Source organism: Dermochelys coriacea, chromosome 1, assembly GCF_009764565.3.
Source record: "Dermochelys coriacea isolate rDerCor1 chromosome 1, rDerCor1.pri.v4, whole genome shotgun sequence".
Lineage (NCBI taxonomy): Eukaryota > Metazoa > Chordata > Testudines > Dermochelyidae > Dermochelys > Dermochelys coriacea.
Window position 1 is genome coordinate 30,341,875 of NC_050068.2, and position 22,407 is coordinate 30,364,281.

The 22,407-nt window shown below is 39.4% G+C and overlaps 1 protein-coding gene across 2 annotated transcripts in view; it reads left to right on the forward strand.

Annotated features, from left to right (window-relative positions):
* The window catches only part of CNTN5 (contactin 5), a 1,042,858-nt gene that overhangs the window by 827,497 nt on the left and 192,954 nt on the right, over nucleotides 1–22,407 (forward strand). For both annotated transcript variants that reach the window (XM_038372749.2, XM_038372738.2), the window contains 3 exons: nucleotides 7,003–7,184; nucleotides 17,742–17,878; nucleotides 20,092–20,221. In XM_038372749.2, the coding sequence (XP_038228677.1) occupies nucleotides 7,003–7,184; nucleotides 17,742–17,878; nucleotides 20,092–20,221 (449 nt within the window). The remainder of the gene's footprint in view (nucleotides 1–7,002; nucleotides 7,185–17,741; nucleotides 17,879–20,091; nucleotides 20,222–22,407) is intronic.

A 22,407-nucleotide genomic window follows, 5' to 3' on the forward strand; every position in this document is an offset into this window, starting at 1 on the left:
TCTGAACATACATTTATACAAGGCCTAGTCAAGAACATTTTATCAAAATTCTCCCATCCCTGTTGGCAGTTCCTGCTGCTCACTCTCTGTTTCTGCCATTAAGAGGTGGTGTTGAAGAAACCTTCCCCTACGGGCACTCCCTAGACTCATGCCGTGGACCAATCTGCCTCATTTGTACCCTCTACTCATTGGCCAGTTTCCTACTTCCAAAAAACCTATGCTCTCTAATTTAGAGTTGTTGACTTTTTATTTTAACTTCCTGCTTCCCCCACCACCACAATGGGCATCACTAGTTGTTCCTTATCCAAAAGGCCTGCAGATTATCTTGGCCAAAGATGATTGGATGCAGTCACTGATTGGTGACATTTTTGTTGTTGGAAATTAGTATTTAATAACTAAGCTTGACATATCTGACAGCCTTTAGCCAGTGAACAGTGTAATCAGAGGGAATGGTACAGAGAGACTACAAACAGAGGTTTGACTTTATGAACAAATATAATGTGTAGAGAAACTATTTTTTAAAAATTCTTTCTTTTAACCAGTTGAGCCACAAAGCTCCCACAGAGAGCTATAACTAGTTGCCAGGAGCGGCACTGGCATGCTGATTGATGATTGTGGAGGTTCTTGCAATGTAAGATAGTGCTGAGCCTGTTTCTGCTCTGCTTTAAAATCTGCAGCATCTTTGTAGTACCAAAAAAAAATAAAGAAAGAAGAAGAATGGCATCAACATTATTCTGGATAATAGACGAAATAATAAAGAATTCTGCAGTATGGCTAATGCAAAAAATCAACACTGAACACACCTTGCTCAAACTCCCTTCCTTAATGCTGGAGTGACACTGCTGAGAAATCTGCCTTTTAAAATTATATTTACTCTCAGTAAAAGAAATGGACAATAAACTATTTTTAAATGAGGAGGAGGAAAGTTGTGCTTCCATTTTGCTCATTACTTTTAAAACTAAACCCACTGCCGTTCTTGGCTGCTTCTGCTTTCTTGTTTTGTTATGTCTTAATCAAAATGAAAAGGAGTACTTGTGGCACCTTAGAGACTAACAAATTTATTAGAGCATAAGCTTTCGTGAGCTACAGCTCACTTCATCGGATGCATTTGGTGGAAAAAACAGAGGAGAGATTTATATACACACTGTGTTTAGGAAGAGCATGAGTCTTTAAAGACCTCAGTTTCAGAAGTTCAGAGCACTTACCACTCTTGTTAAAGTCAGTTAGCATGGCATGTGCTCAGCACCTATGAAAATCGAACCATAAATTGTCCCAAACATAGAAGACAGATGTCTTGTGTATTTGTTGATGACTGATATAGATGTTTTCCCCAGGTCAAGGTTGGTAGTGAGGGGAAGCTTACACAATTTCTGACTTTTGTAACTGTTCTATGGGTTAAGTCTTCAGTTCTAGCAACCTCTACCCTTCATGACCACTGAATAGCCTCTATTAACCAAAAGAAAGGACAATGTATTGTTTAGTCTTGTATATTTGAATGAAACTCTCTGCTAATGCTCTATAATATATCTGACCAGAATAGAGTTATGTGGACATTGCAAATATATAATTATGTGGCTGACAAATGCACATTTCTAGAAAGCATATGATCGGGAGAATTCTGTGATAGTCCTTGACACTTTAATCCTACAAAATTATCCTGAAATAATTAGTAGACATTTTGCCCAGTTGGAAGGCTGGAGGGCATAAGGAGAAAGGGGGCCTTTGTAATCTCAAATGCACAGCCATTCAGTGCACCTGAGCATTTGAAGGCAATATTAAATCCAGTGATTTATTTGTAAAATTACTATGAGAGTTGGAGGAAAACCATACAAAAAATATTGAAACTACAGAAAAAGGTATATAATGTTTTATACAAAGGATAATGAAAATTACAAAAAATGAACCGAAAATGGGAACTATGCATTTCCTACCTATGATGTTGTAGAATATTGAGAAGTTAGATCTATGGAAAAGATTGTTTAGGAAGCAGGAAGATATGAGATAAATTTTCTTGATTCCCATCCTACCTCTCACTGCAATAAGTATATTCTTGATGGATCCTAGCAAGTTCTTTTTCATGAGGAATTGGGTGTTCATGACACTAAAGTTGTTTATGGTGGGATTTCAAAAAGTGTTTCAAACTTTTCCATTCAAGTCAATGGTAAAAGCTCCACTGACTTCAAAGGAAGAAGAGTTAGGTCAGTGCTGAGCACTTTTGAAAACACCACTCTTAGAGTCTATTTGAGATGAAATCCAGCTCATATTTTCTTCACATTCATCTTAATATGCATACTGTGCAGACATTCACATAGAATTAATTCTGATTTCTCAGAGGGTATGTCTGCCCTTTGAGGTGGCATTGTGATTCCCACCTTCATGAGACATACCTGCACTAGCTCTGGTGGAGGTACTGTGCTAAAAATAGAGAATATCAATGATAGCACCAGAAGCAGGAGGGGCTAGCCATCCTGAATACACACCTCGCATCTCGGAAGGGGTTGTACGTGGAGTGACTATCCCTTCCCTCTACTCACATTGTCACAGTTGGACTATTTTTAGTGTGCTACCTTGATCAAAGCTAGCACAGGTATGTCTGCTTGAGCTGAGAATGACACCCCCAACTCAAAGTGCAGATGTACCCATTGTCACAAACAGAGCTTTACACAAAACATTTATTTCAGCTGAACTGGGTAAGAAGTGTTATCCTGACAGGGCCAGTTTTAGGGAAAATGGTGCCCTGGGCGAACTTGTGTTTTGGTGCCCCGAACACCAGGGACGTTGTGCCCCCCATTTCCCCAAGATCTCGTGGGCATGGTGCCCCCCCCATTGCCCATGGCCCCTACGGGCTGCCTGCCCCCAGAACCCGCTGCCTCCCCCCGCCCCCAGTGTTTAATTTGTATTGACGGAGGTGCCAGGAACAGATCCTGCAACCTTCATGAGTTCAGTGGGATTAAATATATGGGTAAGGACTCCTTGCAGAGTAAAGGTTTCAGGATCAAATCTCTGGCTCCTGCTGATAGATTTCCGCATACTCTCAAGAATAAAGTAAGGGAAGGAGAGAACCCAGGCAGACAGAATGGGAGATGGACCCATCTTGTGCTACTGCAGGGAAGCTGAGAGATAGTAGTCACTGATAAAATAGAGCATGATTTCAAGAATCTAATCTGATGCATATGTCTGAAATTATTTGTAAAATACATAATAATAATGAATAACTTTTTCTCCCCTAAATCCTCCTGTGTCCCTTTTCCCCACTCCCCTTCTAAGCCCCCTTCTCCCTTAACCCCTGCACCCCCCTCGGTGCCCCTAACCACTGCATGCCCCTCCTGTGTCTCCTTCTCCCCTAACCCCTGCACTGTGCCCTTTTTGCCCCAACCTCTGCATCCCCCTCATGCACCCCTAACACTGCATTCCCATCCTGCATCCATATGTAGAAACTGACCTAGATGCACAGAGTGGCTGGTTTCTGCTCGCTCCCTCCTCGAATGCTGCTCCTCTTCCCCCCCTCCTCCCCAGGTGACTGGGAGGGGAGAGCAAGGAGCAACGCCAGAACTCCCTGTGTCCAGGTCATTTTCCCCACCTGGGCTGCATAAGAAGAGGGTAGGAGAGCAGCAGCTCCTGATGCTTACCTCACAGCACAGCCCAGGTGGTGAAAGTGACTTGGATGCAGGGAGTCCTGGCTTTGTTCCTCACTCCCCCACACACAACCCGTAGGGAGGCAGAAACATTGGAGGGAGCAAGCAGTATCTGTGTGTCACTGCTTGCCCCCCACGCACATTCCTCTGCCAGAAAGAAGCAGGAAGAAATCTGGGCATACACCTCCCTCCTTACATTGCCTCTGTGAGTTTGGGGAGCTCCTCTGCCTACTAGCAGTGTGTATCTCTATGCTGCCGCACAGTGGCCCATGACCACAGCGCCCTAAGTGGTGGCCCAGGTGACCTACCCCTAAGGCTAGACCTGAATCCTGGCCCTGTTGAAATCGATAGAAGTTTTGATGTTGTCTTTAAGAGGGCTAAAATTTCACTTGAGATGTCCAGAGATGTAGCTTTGTTTCAGGGGTGAGATGTGCAAGCCCTCCTATTTGTACTCAGTGCATAAAGTTAAAGGTAAAGGTCTATGTTGAAATATATATATATTTAATAAAATATAAGCAAAGGTAAACATTCCTATAGATTTGTACTAATTATGTAAATTGCAACTAACTTCAACATTAATCATCAAAATCTTTTTTAAAAGCTCTAAATATTTTTAAATGAAACATATATGCATCAGATAACTTTTTTATGCTAGAAATTGAGGTTTCTAGAGCAAAGATGTAAACTTTATTCTTTGATATCCTCATTGAGGTACACAGTGTTTCTTTTTTTTAATAAATGTCACCAAGGATAAATCCATATAGATGTATTTTTCACTTCAGATGTAAAATTTGTACCTCACTTGTGACTTATGCAAGGCAAAAAAGAAGCTTCAATTAAACTGGAGCTCCAACTTGTCTATAAATAGTGATTTGCAGTTTGGGAGCACTTTCCTTTGAAATCATTAGATCTTTGCAGCCAAAGTATTTTTATCTCCTTGAAAAATTCCACTTATTCCCTCCTCATCATGAGAAAAACCATGATTTTTAAAAAGATGTTTCTCAATGATCAAGGCAAAAAGTTCTTTTAGTATTTTCCATACTATAAGCTCTAACTTGCTACAACATGCAATTAAAGTAAATTTAAAAATAAAATAAAATAAATAAGTCTAGTGCAATTTATACAAAGTTTTTGATACATTGACTTGCGTAGTGACTTCTGTACTGCTGTACAAGTTAACTTCAGTACTTCGTGACTTCTTCAGTGTTTCTCTGAAAGATATGCTAAAAAAAATTCTACTAGTCAATGTTATTCAGTTGAACTGGGACTCTATCCTGAAACACTGAAATAAAGGGGTCTTTTGCCATTGATTTCATTTAAATCAGGATTGCAACCCAGATAATAGTGCTGGCTCAAATTTTTTTGCAACCTTATGCATAGTGAAATATTTCCATGTTTCTCCATGCAGTCTTGCTCACACAGCAGTTGTTCAGTCAACATGATATAACTCTGTTTTGAACCCCATGATGAAGGATGAATATGAATTAATCACTGTCATGTAAGTTTGTAGTTGCCTTGTGACCAGTGATCCTGAATGAATGAATGAATGAATGAATGAATGAATGAAAGGGAGATCTTTAAGAAGAATTTATTAGATGGCCAAAAAAACACAATTCCACAAATCAAGGAGCACAGCTTTGACTGAAAGCCCATGCTGGTACAGTGGCAAAGTGAAGGCAGCACTTAGAAGTAAAAAAGCAATATATCAATGGAAAAAATAGAAACAGATAGCAATCAATATACATTTGATGTTATAAAGTATAGAAGACTGAAAAGGGAAGCTAAAAACATCAGGGAAAAATCCATGGCTGACTGACAGGGCTAAGGTAAATAAGAAGAGGGTTATGTATATGAAGAACAAAAGAAACCTGGGAACTGTATGATTATAATTATTATGAATGTATGTATTAACACATGTATTCATTTTGGGCGCCATAATTTTTGGCTGCCGAGCTTGAGACATCTAGGGCCTGATTTTTTTCATTTGCTAAGCACCTGCAGCTCCAAGAATTGATCTGGAATTGTGAGGGCTTAGTATCTCTATATATAGCTAGCCCCAAGGTAAATAACAGAAGTTAAGAAACCAAAAAATGACGCACAAAAGTATAATTTTTGCTGCTGATGTTTTTCTGTTCTAGGCACCAGTTCATTTTTCTTGTAAGATTAGTGCAAGCCCTGCAGATTAGATTTTATAAGAGAGGACAGAAGTGTGAATGATTGTAGAGTTGGACCTAATCTATGAATTTTGGTCCAAATGCAAACTCTCCCAAATTTCAGTGGTGTTTATATCCAGCTTTTGATTTGAGGTCTTCCTCTAGTAAATACACAGTAGATATCATTTGACTAAAGAGACTATGTGACACAATCCCATTTTTTCATATGATGTCTCCTAGAAACTTCTGTCAGAAGACCTGAAATACCCTGGCTTTCAAAATGTTTAGAATTGTTGTTATAGCTACAAAATATGTTGTATTATTATACCAAGTAGAATGTATTGAAAGTATTGGAAAAATAGCACAAAGGAATGAGTTCTGCGTGTTTGGAGTGATGAGAAAAGTTGAATGAGTATGACATTCTCAAATCTGTTCTTTTGCTCAACATAAATGTTTAAAGACACTTGTTCAGTGTTTCATGACACACTTATTCAGAACACTAATTTACTGGGGAAAAAAACCTTCATTTCTAGAAATATGTCTATGTCACTGAGTCTGAAGCTGGAAATAGTGACACCAGTACACAAGTACACTTCTTTTCTTAAAAGTGACTATTTTAACCCTTAATAATATTTCTACAAATATATCATAGTTTTTTTAAAAAAAATATGGTAACCTTATATAGGAGGCCCATAAAATGATTGAGACATTTATATTTTATCTTATATGTGATAGTATTATAACATCCCATCTGTGTTTATAGACAGGCATAACCCAAATACTTTCCAGCCTACTGTGTTGTTAATATCATTCTCAAAAATAACATCACAGGAAGCTGGTAGAGTGACTGCACTTATAAAGTTCTCCCAGGTGTAAGAGATGTTATTTCCTTTAACCATTAAACAAAGGTGCTCAGGGTATCAATAGTAAAACTTGGAGAGCAGATTAATCCCTGCACAGAGCATTTGGAACGATTTACTTAATCTGAATTAAAATTTAACCTCCTTTGTAGAAGATAGGGATGTCTCCTATACAGCAGGATCACTTATGAGACATTCCCTATGGAATGTGAAGTATATCAAGCAGTACATGGGCCTTAATTGTGATTACATTTTATTGCCACTTAGACTATTAAGTACTTAAATTACCAGATAACAGAATCTATATTCTTAATAGTAGAAAAGTGTTAACGGCAATTCTACTAAATATTTCAGCCCTGTTCCAACAATCTCATGGAGGAAAGTTAATGATCATAATCCAAGTAAAGCCCGTCTGAGAAAGTCCCAAGCTGTTCTTGAAATACCTAATGTGCAGCTAGAGGATGCAGGGATGTACGAATGTAAAGCTGAAAACTCGCGTGGAAGGAATGTCTTCAGAGGACAGCTACAAGTGTACAGTAAGTGTGTATCCAGAAAGTACTATGTAACACTTTGCAGTAACTTGTCCATACTTAGGGCTGCAGATACACATGAAATAAAGCTGCAGCCAATTAAAAAAGAATGGGTTCTTTATATAAAATCAATTTGAAATTATCACTACCTATATTTGTTAGTAAATGTCTCATTAAATATTGAGTTGCAAGTAGAGCTGGCTGAAATTGTTTACATTTTCCCTCAAAAATTCAACAGAAATAGGGGATTTCTTCCCCCAGATTTTTTCCCAGTTTTACAGCATGTTGAAACTTCTTAAAACCAGTAATTTAATAAAAAAATGTTTGCAAAATATTTTACTGTTTCTGGACCTCTCAAAATCATCCTGGCAATAAAAACTATATATTACACCACTCTCTCATGACTTCTGTATATGATACACGTAGTAGAAAATCTTTTTTAGAAATGCATTGAAAAGAGTTGTTTAATGGTTATATTGCAGTTATTTCTTGTATTCCCCTGTCTATTAATCCAAATTACTTTGAGTCTGACTTTACAAGGTCAGAAGGAGAGAACTGCTTACATTCTCAAAAGTCATCTTCAGTGCTTCAGTTCTTGGCACATTCAAACAGTCTGATTTTCAAAAAGTTCTGAACATCTGCCATCTCAAAATCACCCCTTTTAAGGTGTGTCTAGATGGGCATCCAAAAACTGAAGAACCAAAATTCACTTGTCACTTTTGAAAATTTAGGCCAAAACATTAAAAACATATGACCTTATACATAACAAAATAACATGGCTATTGACACAGATAGTGTCTACACTGAAGCGGTACAGAGACATAGCTGCAGTGCTGCATCTGTGCCACTATAAGGTTTCAAGTGTAGACAAGCCCTTTATATCTCATAATGTAGATGACCTTTGGGGGCTAGAACGAAGTGGTGCATGTCTCATTGAAAAGCTAGGGATCTTCCCTTTTCAAAGCTGGTGTAATTCGTTGGAGAAATTACACAGCTGAGAGAGAAAAAAATGTTGAGTAAAAACTGACTTAAAAATATTATTTCAGGAATGGCACATTTTTACCTGTGTGAGAATATCAGATACCTGCACAGTGTGAGCGTTTACCAGTCAGATGCCTTGTTTCACAGTATTTTATTAATAAATATAGTGTTTTGTTAACACACACTTACTTTTATATCTTTCAATTATATGGGTTTTCACTTTCACCATACCTTGAATCATATAGTCATAGACATCAGAGGCGAAAGAGACCTACCTCATAAAGTGAGCTGTAGCTCACGAAAGCTTATGCTCTAATAAATTTGTTAGTCTCTAAGGTGCCACAAGTACTCCTTTTCTACCTCATAAGGTCATCTAGCAAATCTCTCTGCTAATGTAACAGTGTTCCATTCAGTACCTTCTCCAGTGTTCTAGACTCATTTCAAAAGTCCCAAACAACAGGGTTCTGATACTTCATTTGTAGAAAGAAAAGGAGTACTTGTGGCACCTTAGAGACTAACAAATTTATTAGAGCATAAGCTTTCGTGAGCTACAGCTCACTTCATCGGAATGCATCCGATGAAGTGAGCTGTAGCTCACGAAAGCTTATGCTCTAATAAATTTGTTAGTCTCTAAGGTGCCACAAGTACTCCTTTTCTTTTTGAGAATACAGACTAACACGGCTGCTACTCTGAAACCTGTTCATTTGTAGACTGTTCCTCAGCCTAATGGATCACTCTAAAAGAAAGTATTTCCTGATATTCAGCCTTAATTTTCCCTTTCTTAATTCCATTTGATTATTCTCCACTGAATAGGATAATCACAATAAATAATTCTTCTGTCTTCAATACTTACATCTTTCAAATATGTATACACTGCTAAGATGGATGCAGTTCATTTTCCTTGTAATTCAAATCTTCCAGTTTTGTAATCATCTCTGTCCCCTCTAGCTTGTTGATGGTTTTTTCTGATCGCACCTCAGGCCAATAATGAGTGAGTGTCACAATCTCATTGGATGAGGCTTCCCCTCTTTTCTCATTCATACCTCCTCCAGCCAGGGCCAAGGGCAGTTTTGTGGTTTTTATATGCAAAGGGATGCTGGGAAGGGCTTGCCCCATTTCTCTCTCAAATGTAGTGGCTTGCACCAGTCTGACTGGGCATGTCATTCATAATGCAATTTCTGCCCTAACCTTCTGAGGTTTCCACTGAAAACAAGACTCCAAGGCTGGGAACCACTCTGATCTCTTCCACGGACAAGAACACAAAACTTCTCCGTGTATTACAAATGCTTATTGTCAATGGTCTCTGTTTAAGAGTGACAGCCCTTGTTTTTTAGCAATATCATTTCTCTTTCTCCACAATAATTTGTAAAAGCACTCGTGTTCCAGTACATTTTAGATGAGCTACAAGGTGTCTCCCTAGTTCTCCTCAAATAATAATTCTAGCTGTTATATAGCACTTTTCATCAGTAGATCTCAAAGCATTCTACAAAGAAAGTATCATTAGCTTTCATTTTACAGATAAGGAAACAGGCACAGCAGGGTGTAGTGACTTGTCTAAGGTCACCGGACAGGTCAGTGGCAGAGCTAAGACTACAACCCAGATCTCCAGAGTCCCAATCCAGTGCTCTACCCACTAATCAGCACTACCTTTCTCATTAGCAGGAATGCAGATTCTGTTTCTTAGTAGGAAGCAAATAGTCTTTGGTGCCCATAATGCTGCTCAGGAATCAGTCTACAGAGAACATTTCTTACCTGAATAATGCTGCTATCCCAAACCCCACACCATCATGAGTTTTCTCTAGTCCCTTTATGTTTCTGTGATTGCCAAAAGGCCATTTTTCAACCACAGTCTTTTATGGACACTTTACAGGTTGTGTTAATTTGCAGCCTGTGGAGTTACAGTAGAACAAGCTCCCTAATTTTAAGAAGGGGAGACCTGCTGCAGATTATTGTATTTTACAGCCTATCGAATATGTGAGAAAATGTGATTTAAGCAACCAAATGCAGAGCAGAAATTCACTTACCCTCACTAAGGGAAAGGAGACCCAGGCTAAGGTCTGCACTCTAGCAAGTAAGTACCTGGGGTGGAAAGTAGTACTCATGATTAAAGACAAATAAGCACCTACCCATAAGTACTGAAACATACCCACAAATCAGTTAAGGTTGCAGGAGGTGAAGTGTGCCCCCATTGGCCATGGAACACATGGTATCACTCCCACTGTCCCATTCTAGAGACAGCAGCAGAGTCTCATGGATTCTGCAAAATCAAAAATCCATTTTCAGGGCCGGTTTGTGGGTTTCTGGTTGAGCAGAGTGCAATTCAGCCAAGTTTTACTATATGGCAATCGCAGTTCGCTTTGCTGCTGCTATTGTTATGGTAGAGACAAGGTAGGTGTGGTAATATCTTTTATTGGACCAACTTCTGCTGATGGAAGGAACAAGCTTTCGAGCTATGGAGAACTCTCCTGGGACCAACACAGCTCCAACAGTACTGAGACAACATGGTTATGGTGGGATTTTCTAGCATCACTTTGAACAGAGTTTGGTACTGTACTTCTTATTTTAAAATACACTTAAATTGAATGATTTATAGTAGAACACATTGTCATGTCTCAGGCACTCATGTTTCTGGAATAGGAGATGGTTGTCTTAGGGTCACGGGCTCATATTAAGCCATCATTTCTTACAAGAGAGTTTCTTTTACAGCTTCAGACCAAGTTGCAGCACTAACACTGTCATACTGAGGGTCACACTGATTTACATATGTCCTTAGATAGATGCTAGCTTGCTGTCAGTTTTAATCTTACTCAGTTTGCAGTTGCATTTGATCTGGTTCACCAAGGGATATTTTGGGAGTGCCCAGAACACCAGGTCTGCTTGGCTAGTCTGATGCAACCACAAATTCATTTAATTCCTGTTTTACCTAATGCCAACATCCAGCTGTAGTATGATTGTGCGATGCAGCTGATATTTTGGAAATGATCATTGTATTGTCTCAGTGCTGGGCTGACATTCAGTCCTGAGAGCGACAAGACCATTTAAAAATACATTTTGATAAAACCAAAGATATCCTCAGCAGACCAAATATACTTGCCTGCACTCCATTTTGAGAGCTGTGATTTTCCCCAAATCATCTGGTCATCCTGTAATTTGCAGTGACTTCTATTGAGGCTCAAATTGATTAACAGTAGAGAATAAAAAAATGTTTATTTGTAGATCATTCCTCTTAGCAAACTAGTTAGGGAACTTCACAAATTCTGACTTACTTAGGATCTGTGGAATTTTCAATATGCATTGCAAAAGGATAATTAAATTAGTCATTACTACTTGCTTTCTTAGGTTGAGTGAGTTGATGTAGAAGCACAAGAGGAATGCATTATAGCTTTTCTCCTCTTCCCTTCTTTTCTTTTCTCTTCCCCCTCTCATTTTCTCCCCCTTTCTCCTGCCCTTCATTCTTCACTACCTCTTTTTATCACCCTTATTTCATTATTTTGCTTCTATATAGACCCACACACCGTGAAAGAGTGGGAAAGGATTTTGAAGGGAGAAATGGTCTGAAATAAATAATATGAAATTCAGGAGGGTCAAATGCAAAGTACTCCACTTAAGAAGGAATAAATCAATCGCACAAATATAAAATGACTGGAGAAAAGGATCTGGGGTTTACGGTGGATATCAATGAGTCAATAAAATAATATTCTTGCAAAAAAAGAACATAATTCTGGGACATATTAGCAGGAATGTTGTAAGCAAGACACAAGAAGGAATTATTCTACACTATTCAGAACTGATAAGGCCTCAATTGGAGTATTGTGACCAGTTCCTGGTGCCACATTTCAGGAAAGATGTGGACAAATATGAGAAAGTCTGAATGAATGCATGAATGCAACAAAAATTATTGAAGGTCTAGAAAACATGACCTATGAGGAAAGATTGAAAAAATGGGTTTATTTAGTCTGAAGGGGGACATAAGTCTTCAAGGATGTAAAAAGTTGTTATAAAGAGGAGTGTGATAAATGGTTCTTCTTAACCACTGAGGACAGGAGAAGAAGTAATGGACTTAAATGGCAGTATGGGAGATTTAGGTTAAACATTAGGAAAAGCTTCCTGACTGTAAGGGTAGTTAAACACTGCAACAAATTTCCTTGGGAAGTTGTGGAATCTCTGTTATTAGAGGTTTTTAAGGACATGGTCTACATAATACTTAGCCCTGTCTCAGTGCAGGAGACTGGACAAGATGACATATCAAGGTCCCTTCTCAATCCTAAATGTCTATGATTCTGTGCTGTAGGAGACCACTTTAAATGAAGTGGGCAATTAAAGGTTAGCAGCCAGTTACATGTGTGACAATGTTGTAATGAGCCATAAAACAAGGCTCTCTTTAATTCCATAGTTTTTAGTGTCCAGCAAAATTATAAATTTAGGCTCCGTGGCTCATTGTTTGAAGCTGTTGTTCTGGTTTCCTTTGAGGATGAGGGCTGATAGCTCAGATATAGAGTGATTGCTCTGTGAAAATGTTCCTCCACAGGTGATATGGTGTGTTTTTGTCATTTCTCAGTTTTCATTTTTCTGTGTGAGTTCATTCAAGAGCATAGTGATTGTCTGGTTTCACACACATTGTTATTGGGGCATTTAGTGCACTGGATGAGGTATACCATGTGTTGTGATAGGCATGTGTAAGACTCATGGATCTTGAAAGGGGCAGTGAAGTATTGATCATTGTCGCAATGGACATATGTCTGCAGGTTTTGCATCTCTTGTTCTGGCAGGGTCTGTTGCCACTTTCAGTTGCTGTATCCTGGTCTGTGGGGAGTTTACTTCTGATGCTTGGAGAGATTTTGGGGTTGTTTGAAAACCAGAGGGGTTCAGAAAAGGTTTCAGGATGTGATCCTCATCAAATATGGGTTGTAATTTTCTGATTATATCTTGCATGGTTTCTAGTGTGGGGTGGTAGGTGATAACTATGGTTGTCCGGTCAGTGGGATTTTTGTTGTTGTTTTTTTAATTGAAGCAAGTTCTCCTGGGGTATTTGGGTGGCCCATTCCATGATGTGATCTACTTCTCTGGTGGAGTGTCCTTGCTTGGTGAAGGTGGTTTTAAATGTGTTTAGGTGTGTGTCCCAGACTTTCTCTTCTGAGCAAATTCTGTGGTACTTGTGTGTCTGGCTGTAGATAAGTTTTCTTGGTGTGTCCGGGGTGGTTGCTGGATCTGTGGAGATAAGTATCATGGTCCATGGGTTTCTTGTATATAGTTGTTTGTAGGGTTCCATTTTTGAAGCTGATCATGGAGTCCAGTAAGTTGATGCTGGTGGGGAATGTGCTAGAGAGAGTTTAATAGATGGGGGTGGCTATTGAAGTTGTGGTAGAGGGAATTTAGGTCATCTTACCAGAGGATGGAAATATCATCAGTATATCCCAGGTATATCATAGGCTTTGTGGTGTATTTTTCAGAAATTCTTCTTTGAAGAGGCCCATGAAGAGATTGGCATATTGGGAAGCCGTCCTCATACCCATGGCTGTTCCCATCATTTGGACAAAGTGTTTGTTATTTAAAGTAAGGTTGTTGTGGGTGAAGATGAAATGGGTGAGTTTGGCAATGCATTTGGGGTAGATTTCTGAGCATTGTTCATTATTTTGTGGGCATTTTAAGCAGGCAGCAATGCTATCATGGTGAGGGACACTGGTGAAAAGGAAGGTGACATCCAGGGTGGCAAGGATGTTATTCTGAAGGAGGCTGTTAATGTTATAGAGTTTCTGGAGGAAATCAGTGTGTCTTGGAGGAAACTGACACTTTGTTTGCTGAGTGTATCTTGGGAAGCATGCAGAAGGTTTCTGGGATGAATTCAAGGGGGGTGAAAATGTTGTTTTCCTTAGCGATCTTTGCGGAAGGATTTGGTGGTATTTTTAAATGCTTGTGTGAATTTTGGTGTGCAGTCATTTGAGTTTGAGTTCTTTATAGTAAATGGTGATGGAGAGTTGTCTGCCTCATTGACGTAGTCATCAAGATTAAGGATTACAATGGTGCCACTTTGTCTGCTGGTTTGATCACTATTTGGTGGCTGGATTTCAGGGACTGCATAGTTATCCCTATGGTGGTGGAGAGATTATTGTGGATGTAACGTTTGTTGAAGAATTCACAGTTGATTTTTTTTCCTGAAGCAATCAGTGTAATGATACAGTGTGTGGTTTTGCCCACTGGGCAGCATCCAGTGAGATGATTCATTTTTTCTTATGATTGTTGATGGGTGTGATGGGCTACACTCACCTCTTGTGAGTGCCTCCTGTTGGTTGGGTGTGGTGCAGCCTTTTTCTGCTGCTGGTGCCCCCTGTAGGTTGCCAACCTCATTAGGCAGCCTTCAGTGGCTCAGTCCTCCAGCCAAGTCACACAGTCAAAAATTGATTAACCCTTTTTAGTGTAGAAACTAAATCTACCTACAAACAATCTGCCCTCACCAGGGTCTTCAGCCCCATCTCTAGGCTGTTTGAGTCTAGTCTTTTTCTTGGGCATTTAGTAAAAGGACCAGATGGAACTATCAGTCAGCCCCCACCAGGGTCTTCAGCCTTGTCTCTGAGCCCTTTAAATTTAGCTCCTTTTCTTGGGTTATTAAACTAGTCGTGTCCCCTTTCTGGGGCTTACACCACTCCAGCATTGGCTGTTAGGGGGTCCCAGGCCCACCCACTATTCTGGGTCCCAATTCAGGGACCCTATACACAGCAGCTACATACCCCTGCGTCCAGTTTGCTGCTCCTATTCCCTATGCTTTTTCCCACATTGCCTCTTTCCTTTCACCTGTTACCTTATTGTTACAGTTACCAGGTCCTCATGTTCCCAGGGCCAGTAAATCAGCCCATCGAGCTCCTCTTGCCTGAGCAGAGCATCTTTCCTTTCTTCTCTGGTCCCAGCCAGGATCTGACCTGCTCAGGCCCTGCAGCTTCTTTTATCTGAGCCTACTGGTCTCTGATTGGCAGCTTCCACAATGACCATCTAGGCAGGCCTGGAGGACCCACCGCTGCTGCTCATTCCTGGGGCAGAGTGAAGTAGAACTGTAGGGCCTACATCAGGAGGCCTCAAAAGGCCAGGTAAACCTCATCATAGTGGAGATGTGGTAGTTATGGGTAATTTCCTCTTTGTTGTGAAAGAATTCCTTGAGGTGGAGTCAACAGAAAAGTTCTAATTTTCCACATATAAGTAGGGTATTAAGGTTCTGAGGTGGTGCAGAAATTCAGTCCCTTGGAGAGTACATATACTTCAGGTCTAGTTAGGGATAGTCTTGACAGATTGATGGTGTTGGAATATCATGTAGTATCCATGTGGTGGGTTCTGGTGTCGTGGTTTCTCCCAGAAGTGGTGTTCTGTTCATTGTGGAGTTGTTGTACTTGGTTCAACTTTTTTGTTTTTGTTTTGAATGGCAACAAACAATTCAATCCTGTACTTAATGGGGGCCACATCCTGAAAGAAATCTTTTCTGAACACCCCTTTGCTGGCCTTCTAACAACCCCACAACCTTGCCAAGCTCATTATCAGATATATCCTCCCCACAGACCAGGACACACCAACTCAAAGCAGCACCAGACCCTGCCAGAACAACAGATGCAAAACCTGCAAACATATCTCCACAACTAGATGATCAACAACTCCCCAAAACACCTTTCAAGATCCATGGGTCCTACACATCTATCACAATGTGTGGTGTACCTCATGTAGTGCATCAAATGCCCCAACAACAATTATGTGGCTAAACCAGACAATCATTACTCTCTCAAATGAACTCACACAGAGAAATGATAAAACACAAAATACCTTATCACCTTTGGGGGAACACTTTTCACACAATGATCACTCTGTATCTGAGCTATCAGTCCTCATCCTCAAAGGAAACCTGCACATCTTCAAAAGATGAGCCTGGGAACTTAAATTCATAACTCTGCTGGACACTAAAAACCAAGCATGGTAACGGAGACATTGGTTTTATGGCTCCTTACAACAATTTTCCACACACTGTACTGCCTGCCAACCCTTAACTGTCCACTTCATTTTAACATGTCCTATACTAGGGGTGAACCCTTTATGCTTAACAATTTGTCCTATCTTGTATTTAGCTTGGACACTCTGGCTACCTTCTCCAGACCTGCAGAAGAGCTTTGTGATGCTCAAAAGCTTGTTCCTTTTCTCCAGCAGAAGTTGGTCCAACAAAAGATATTGCCTCACCTAACTTGTCTCTCTCATAACCTGGCACCAACACAACTACAACACTGCAGTAGACTTGATTTACATTCCATGCAGCGAATGCACAATGCAGCAGTTAGGCTTTCAACACTCACCTAGTTTCCTATCATGCCAGCTTACATTTTCTCAGCTTCTTGATTGGTGACCTGTCAGACACTAGACAGCTTGTTAAATTTATTTTTAAATTCAGTCCACCATAGGTTCTGCTTATTTAAGTGGTTTATTGATTCCCCGCTGTCCAGAATAGATCCTTTGCTGTGCTAACTCTGGATTATTATTCAGCCCAGCCAGAAATATTATTCTGTATTCCTTGAAGTCAATGACAGTCTCTTAGTCTCTGCAGTTCCTTGCAGAAAGGATTTAAGTATTTTATTCTTAAATGTTTTAGATTCATAGATTAATTTGATCTGGACTTTTTCCTTGCCATCAAACTTTGCCTTGGTTCAACATTAAACCTGGACCCTGATCTGCATAGGCAGACATTTACATCCTCATGCAGTCCCACTGAGGCTCTTTACAGGGAAGGATTCTATCTATGGGTATCTGATTTACAGGATTGGAGTCCTGTGCTTCATTCATTCCACTTGTTGCCAGCTGACTGCTGGTTGAAATTCAGTAGGCTAGTTAATATATCTATGCCCCTCAGTGGTCTAGTCCAATGCTACTTTAAGGGTCTGCCTTCCTATCTCTGACTCACCATGTGATTTATGTTCATGTGGTGCGCTAGAATGTTATGTCCTAAGTGTGGACACTGAGTAGCCAGCCCACACCTCTGACATTCACTCCCTGCATATTGAGCACAAGGGAGACCACTTCTGGAAAGAACTGGATGAAACACCTCACCAACAGGCCTCCACAGTTGATTAAATCCTGGTTTCCTGGTGGACTGACAGAGCAACAAGCAGCAGGGAGACGATGATGTTCAGACTCCCTACTGAGATCTTAAAAGTCTGAACTTAAATCCTGCAATGTTCCCAGATACTATGATGATGGTCATCAAAAATAAATGCGTGTAATATTAATAATTGCTGCATTCACTATGTTGTACTTATTAGTCTATTATATGTTATTAAAACATAAAGTCTCTCTAGTGCCAGAAAGAGTGATACTCAGCTCATAGTCCTGTAGAATCCTTTACTCAAAATTTATTTGGTTCTGTCACTTTTCCTCTTTAACTCTCAGTGTGTCTTTTTTAAAAGAGTTTAATCTGCATATGATTTAATATAGTCACTGATATTAAGATGGACTGCACATTGGTTTACAATCTGTATTTTAATTGATTAGGTCTTTAGAACATCAACTGAAGTCATGTCAGCCTCTTGTGTTTGCATTTATTATGCTATCTCTCTTTTACAGCCTACCCACATTGGGTGGAGAAGCTTAACAATACTCAGTTAGACAGTGGAGAGCAGCTCCGATGGGAATGCAAAGCCACTGGAAAGCCACGACCCACCTATCATTGGCTGAAGAATGGAGTCCCTCTTTGGGTACAGGTATAGTGCTCAATAAGCCACCAGTAGATTGTAGTTTCCTCTTTAATTCAGAGAAAGTGAGCTGGGAAAATGGTGCTGAAGAGGAAATGCTTCAGAAAGGAGATTTTTCTTTTTCTATTCATATTTAAAGCCTTGGATAATGTAGCGCCAGTTTTCCTGTGGGTCTGTCTGTTGAATTATGTCAAAGTATGTGATAGCAGGTGAGCTGGAAATTTTCACTCTCTACCTGTAATCCAAACAGGATAGCAGGCAGGGCCTTTTTTATTCAGAATCCATGACTCTGAAATGTTCTCGCCCTTACTATCAGTAAACTAGTGATATCCTTCTGAGCAAGATTGGGCAACTTTTGTTTGTTTCTGCTTTTGATTATAATGTTTATGGTTGAGTTGTTTATTATATCTTTCTGAGTATTTGTGTATAGGGTCATATTGTAAATGGCCCTTGTATGGCTGAGCAAAAAAGTGGACCTGCTCCTTGATGTGCAAGTTACACCAGTGTAGAGTCCATAAACAAAGACTCCCTTAAACATCACCAGCTACATGTATGTTAAATATGACATGGTATATTCTTATTATAGCTCTCATGTTCCTCAGCATTAATGCACTAATACAAAGTGTGGCTTTTTCTCAATAGCCATGTCTGATTTTTGCATCTGTAAAAATCTGATGGTTTAATAACTCTTTTGTGAAAGGCAAAGCCCCCACCTCTCATGCCAATGTCATTGGCCTGTTCCATCTGGGAATTCCAGGTCCTAACTGCACTGATCTGACAAGTTTTAAAATAAGATCTATGTTAGAGTGTTTCTCTATGCAAATGACCAACATTGGCATGGTCTGAATTTTTTTTTCTTTCTTTCAACTGAGTCATCACCTCATCTCACGTTGTTTTAGTTTTATGCAGGATATTTCTATTCTTTATCGCCTCCAAATGCTAAGAGCAGTAGAAAAAAGTGTTTGTAGACTCCCTTCATGCATTGCTAGGTTAAAACAAAATTGTTCAATTCTGGTAGAAAATGTCTTCATTTGTTAATGAATACATAGAATGGATTTATGAATATAAAAGATGTGCTATGCCTTTCTTTTCAGTGAACACTTCATCTATCTGTGAAAATCGACCAATTATGAAAACAATGAGAGAGCAAATGTATAAGGCAGTTTATTTTTGACATCCTGAGGCACTGCAAACAAGTTTATATACCTTAGCTTTTCCATATCTGCCTTTCTGGAGGTGGGTGGAAAATCAGTCCAGACTTTGAAGCACTTTTAATCTCTGTGCTTTTGTGGTCTTGAGATTTTCCAAACAGCCAATACAGACTGCAAATTCCATTTCAACTTGAAACTCAGACCTCAAAAAAGAGAAGGGTATTGATTAATCCCATATACATTTTCAAATGCAATTTTATTAATATATTTTAACACACACCTAATAGTCTTTAGTAATGAAACTGAAGAATGTATTGCACCACCTCAAATTATTCATTATATAGCCACATGCAGTGCAAATTTCCCTACACAGCTGTCAGTGCACCTTTCTTCTGACCTTCAGCAACTATTTTCTATTAATAGGCCTTTTCAGATGAGATGTTGCAATTAATACAAAGGCAACTTGATCCTGCTACCCTTACTCACATGAGTAGTCCTGTATGAAAATAGTGCCATTCCTGCAAATGAGACTACTCACATACATAACGAAATATTGCAGGTTTGGGCTAGTAATGTGTTCGATTATATGGTGGGTTTGGTATGTAAACAAACATTCACTATGGACTCCTTTGAGACCACCAAACACATTTCCCTTGTGACCTAAACTACATCTTAACCCTGGTTCCTTAGCGAGGAAGGTAACTCATTGCTGAAGGTTGGCAGAGTACTCTTTGCTGAACCATTTTTATAAACCAAGTTGGTGTAGTGGATCATGAGGAAAAAAAACATGCTCAGGGATGTTGCATTTACAGTCAAATAAAATAACCCAAAGGGAAATTCATTTTTTGGTCTTTTCAGACCTCAAAATATTTTATGTTTCTTATTCACTGGAGAACAAAAGGAAGTAATCCAAAAAAATCACTCTAGTAAGTTGCTGAATTATATTTTAACCACATTGATTTATTTTATTATTTTATTTTACTTTACTGTTCCCTTGCCTAAAACTAAGAACCCAGCAAATCCACTTCATTTGTTTGCTTTTGTAGAATTATTTTTTTCATTCCATTACAGAGCAGGGTTGAGATGGTTCATGGTGTACTGATGATCCACAATGTGAATCTCTCAGATGCTGGAATGTACCAATGCTTAGCAGAAAATAAATACGGAACCATTTATGCCAGTGCTGAGCTGAAGATTTTAGGTGAGTAATGTCTGAACAGAATAGGATTGCTCTCATCTTTCTTTTTGATAATTACATGGCTCCATGGTCTGTCATGATAAAGAGATCCTACATTAGCAGAATTGGATAAAAGCTGTATAATTAATTTGGCTGGGTTCCTCTTTTCCTCTTTCTTTTATTCATGTGTGAGTGTGTCCTTGGTTGCCTAGGGGTTGACAAGTACGTTTGCTGTCAGAATATCTTTTTGAAACTCCTCCTTCAGTTATGCTTAGTGATTTCTTCTAACCTAACACCAAATTCTGCGTGTGGGACAATGTGCAGTGAGGACATTGTAACTGTGTGTTCAAATGCACAACCAAATCCCCTGATATGCACATACATTTTCACTCACTCTAACCAGTGAAAACAAGCCCAAAAACAAAAACACTTTTATACCAAGAATTGAAAAAAAATGGAGTTACTAAAAAAAAAATCACATATCCCATGGACAAAACTAAAATTAAAATCTGCTTATCTTTCATTGCATCTCATTTGAGAATAAGACTCCCATTCAGGAAGGTACTGAATCATGTGCTTTATTTTAAGCCTATCAGTATTGCCACTGAAATCACCAAGACTACTCTCATGCTTAAAGTTAGGCATATGTTTATGGGTCTCCCAGAATCAAGGTCTTTGTTGGGAAATGTTGGTTGGTGATATTCTATATGTACAAGATTTAAAAAGAAGAGAGAAAAACAAGAAACTAAAATATGAGTCTTGGCAAGTCTGTCTGCCCTATGCTTATAGCATTGGTTAAAGCACAGTAGCATAATGGACTTAATGATAGGTTTCAGAGTAGCAGCCATGTTAGTCTGTATTCGCAAAAAGAAAAGGAGTACTTGTGGCACCTTAGAGACTAACAAATTTATTAGAGCATAAGTTTTCATGAGATACAGCTCACTTCATCGAAATGCATCTGATGAAGTGAGCTGTAGCTCACGAAAGCTTATGCTCTAATAAATTTGTTAGTCTCTAAGGTGCCACAAGTACTCCTTTTCTTTTTGGACTTAATGATAATAGTGATGGGAGCATTTCAAAGGGTTCAGTTTAGATAATAACACAACGTTTCCTTGTTTCCTGATGCCATGAAAGAAATGTGAGGACACATGAGTCCACCTATGCAGTGCCTGTTTTCTGTGTCTGGGGGCCACTGGCCTTCTCTGCATTACCAAACCTTGTGAATCAGAAAAACTGGGCTGGAAACTTGAGAGATTGTTCTTATAAACCCCTGCTCATGTAAGTAGCCCCCCAGGAAGCAGTGGAATAGGATTGTTCATGTGAATAAGGGATTTTAGGATTGGGCACCTCATGAGAATAGGCTGACACAAGCTGTTCACACTACTGTATTTCCAACTCCAGATGGGTCATAAATGCTCTCTCGAGCTAATCCAACAATTCTGGTTCAAGGCCCTGCTGGCATCAGAGCGTATAGAACTATGTGATGGAAAATAACTTAGAAAAAGGGTTTGGTATGGGGTCATTCCCAGTTTGAAGTAAATATTTGAGTGGAGTGAGGAATTGTGCAGGATTCTGAGACACCTTTGATCACTGAGGGCAGACACCTAACTGCTGACCCAAGGTCATATTTTCACAGCTAGTTCCTCAAAATGTTTCTTCATACCCACAAATTCCATTCCATGTTCTCAGAATGCCCCGTCTCAAGCATTTTAGTTGAGATTCAGTCAGCTGCAAGGTCCCTGTTCATTGCAATGTTCCCTTGCTATGGTACTTTCAGTGTGTATTTTCATTGTTTAACATGCACTCTAACATATCTCTGTGTTTGTTGTTATACAGTGAATGCATCATGGCCAGTATAATCCTGCTGTAGTAACTTTAAACTTTTCACATCATGACTTTTTGTGCTGCCATAATAATGCATTAACCTAGTAGTTGCATTCCTGGTTTTTGTTATGAAGCAAACAAACAAATTAAAGTGTCCATTTTTAATAATGTTATCATTAAAATTGTCCAAAATTAGGTTTTGAAATTCAGACATTGTTGAGAAATTATTGGGAGGGGCGGGGGAGGGATGAGCTGTCACTTTTGCCGCTGAGAGAATCTTTTGCAAGGCTAGCTTAACAGGTACACAGACCCATGGAATTACAAAGGGATGCTGAACCTTCACATTGTCAAATTACCATAAGTTAGAGTCAGACTGCAATACCCTT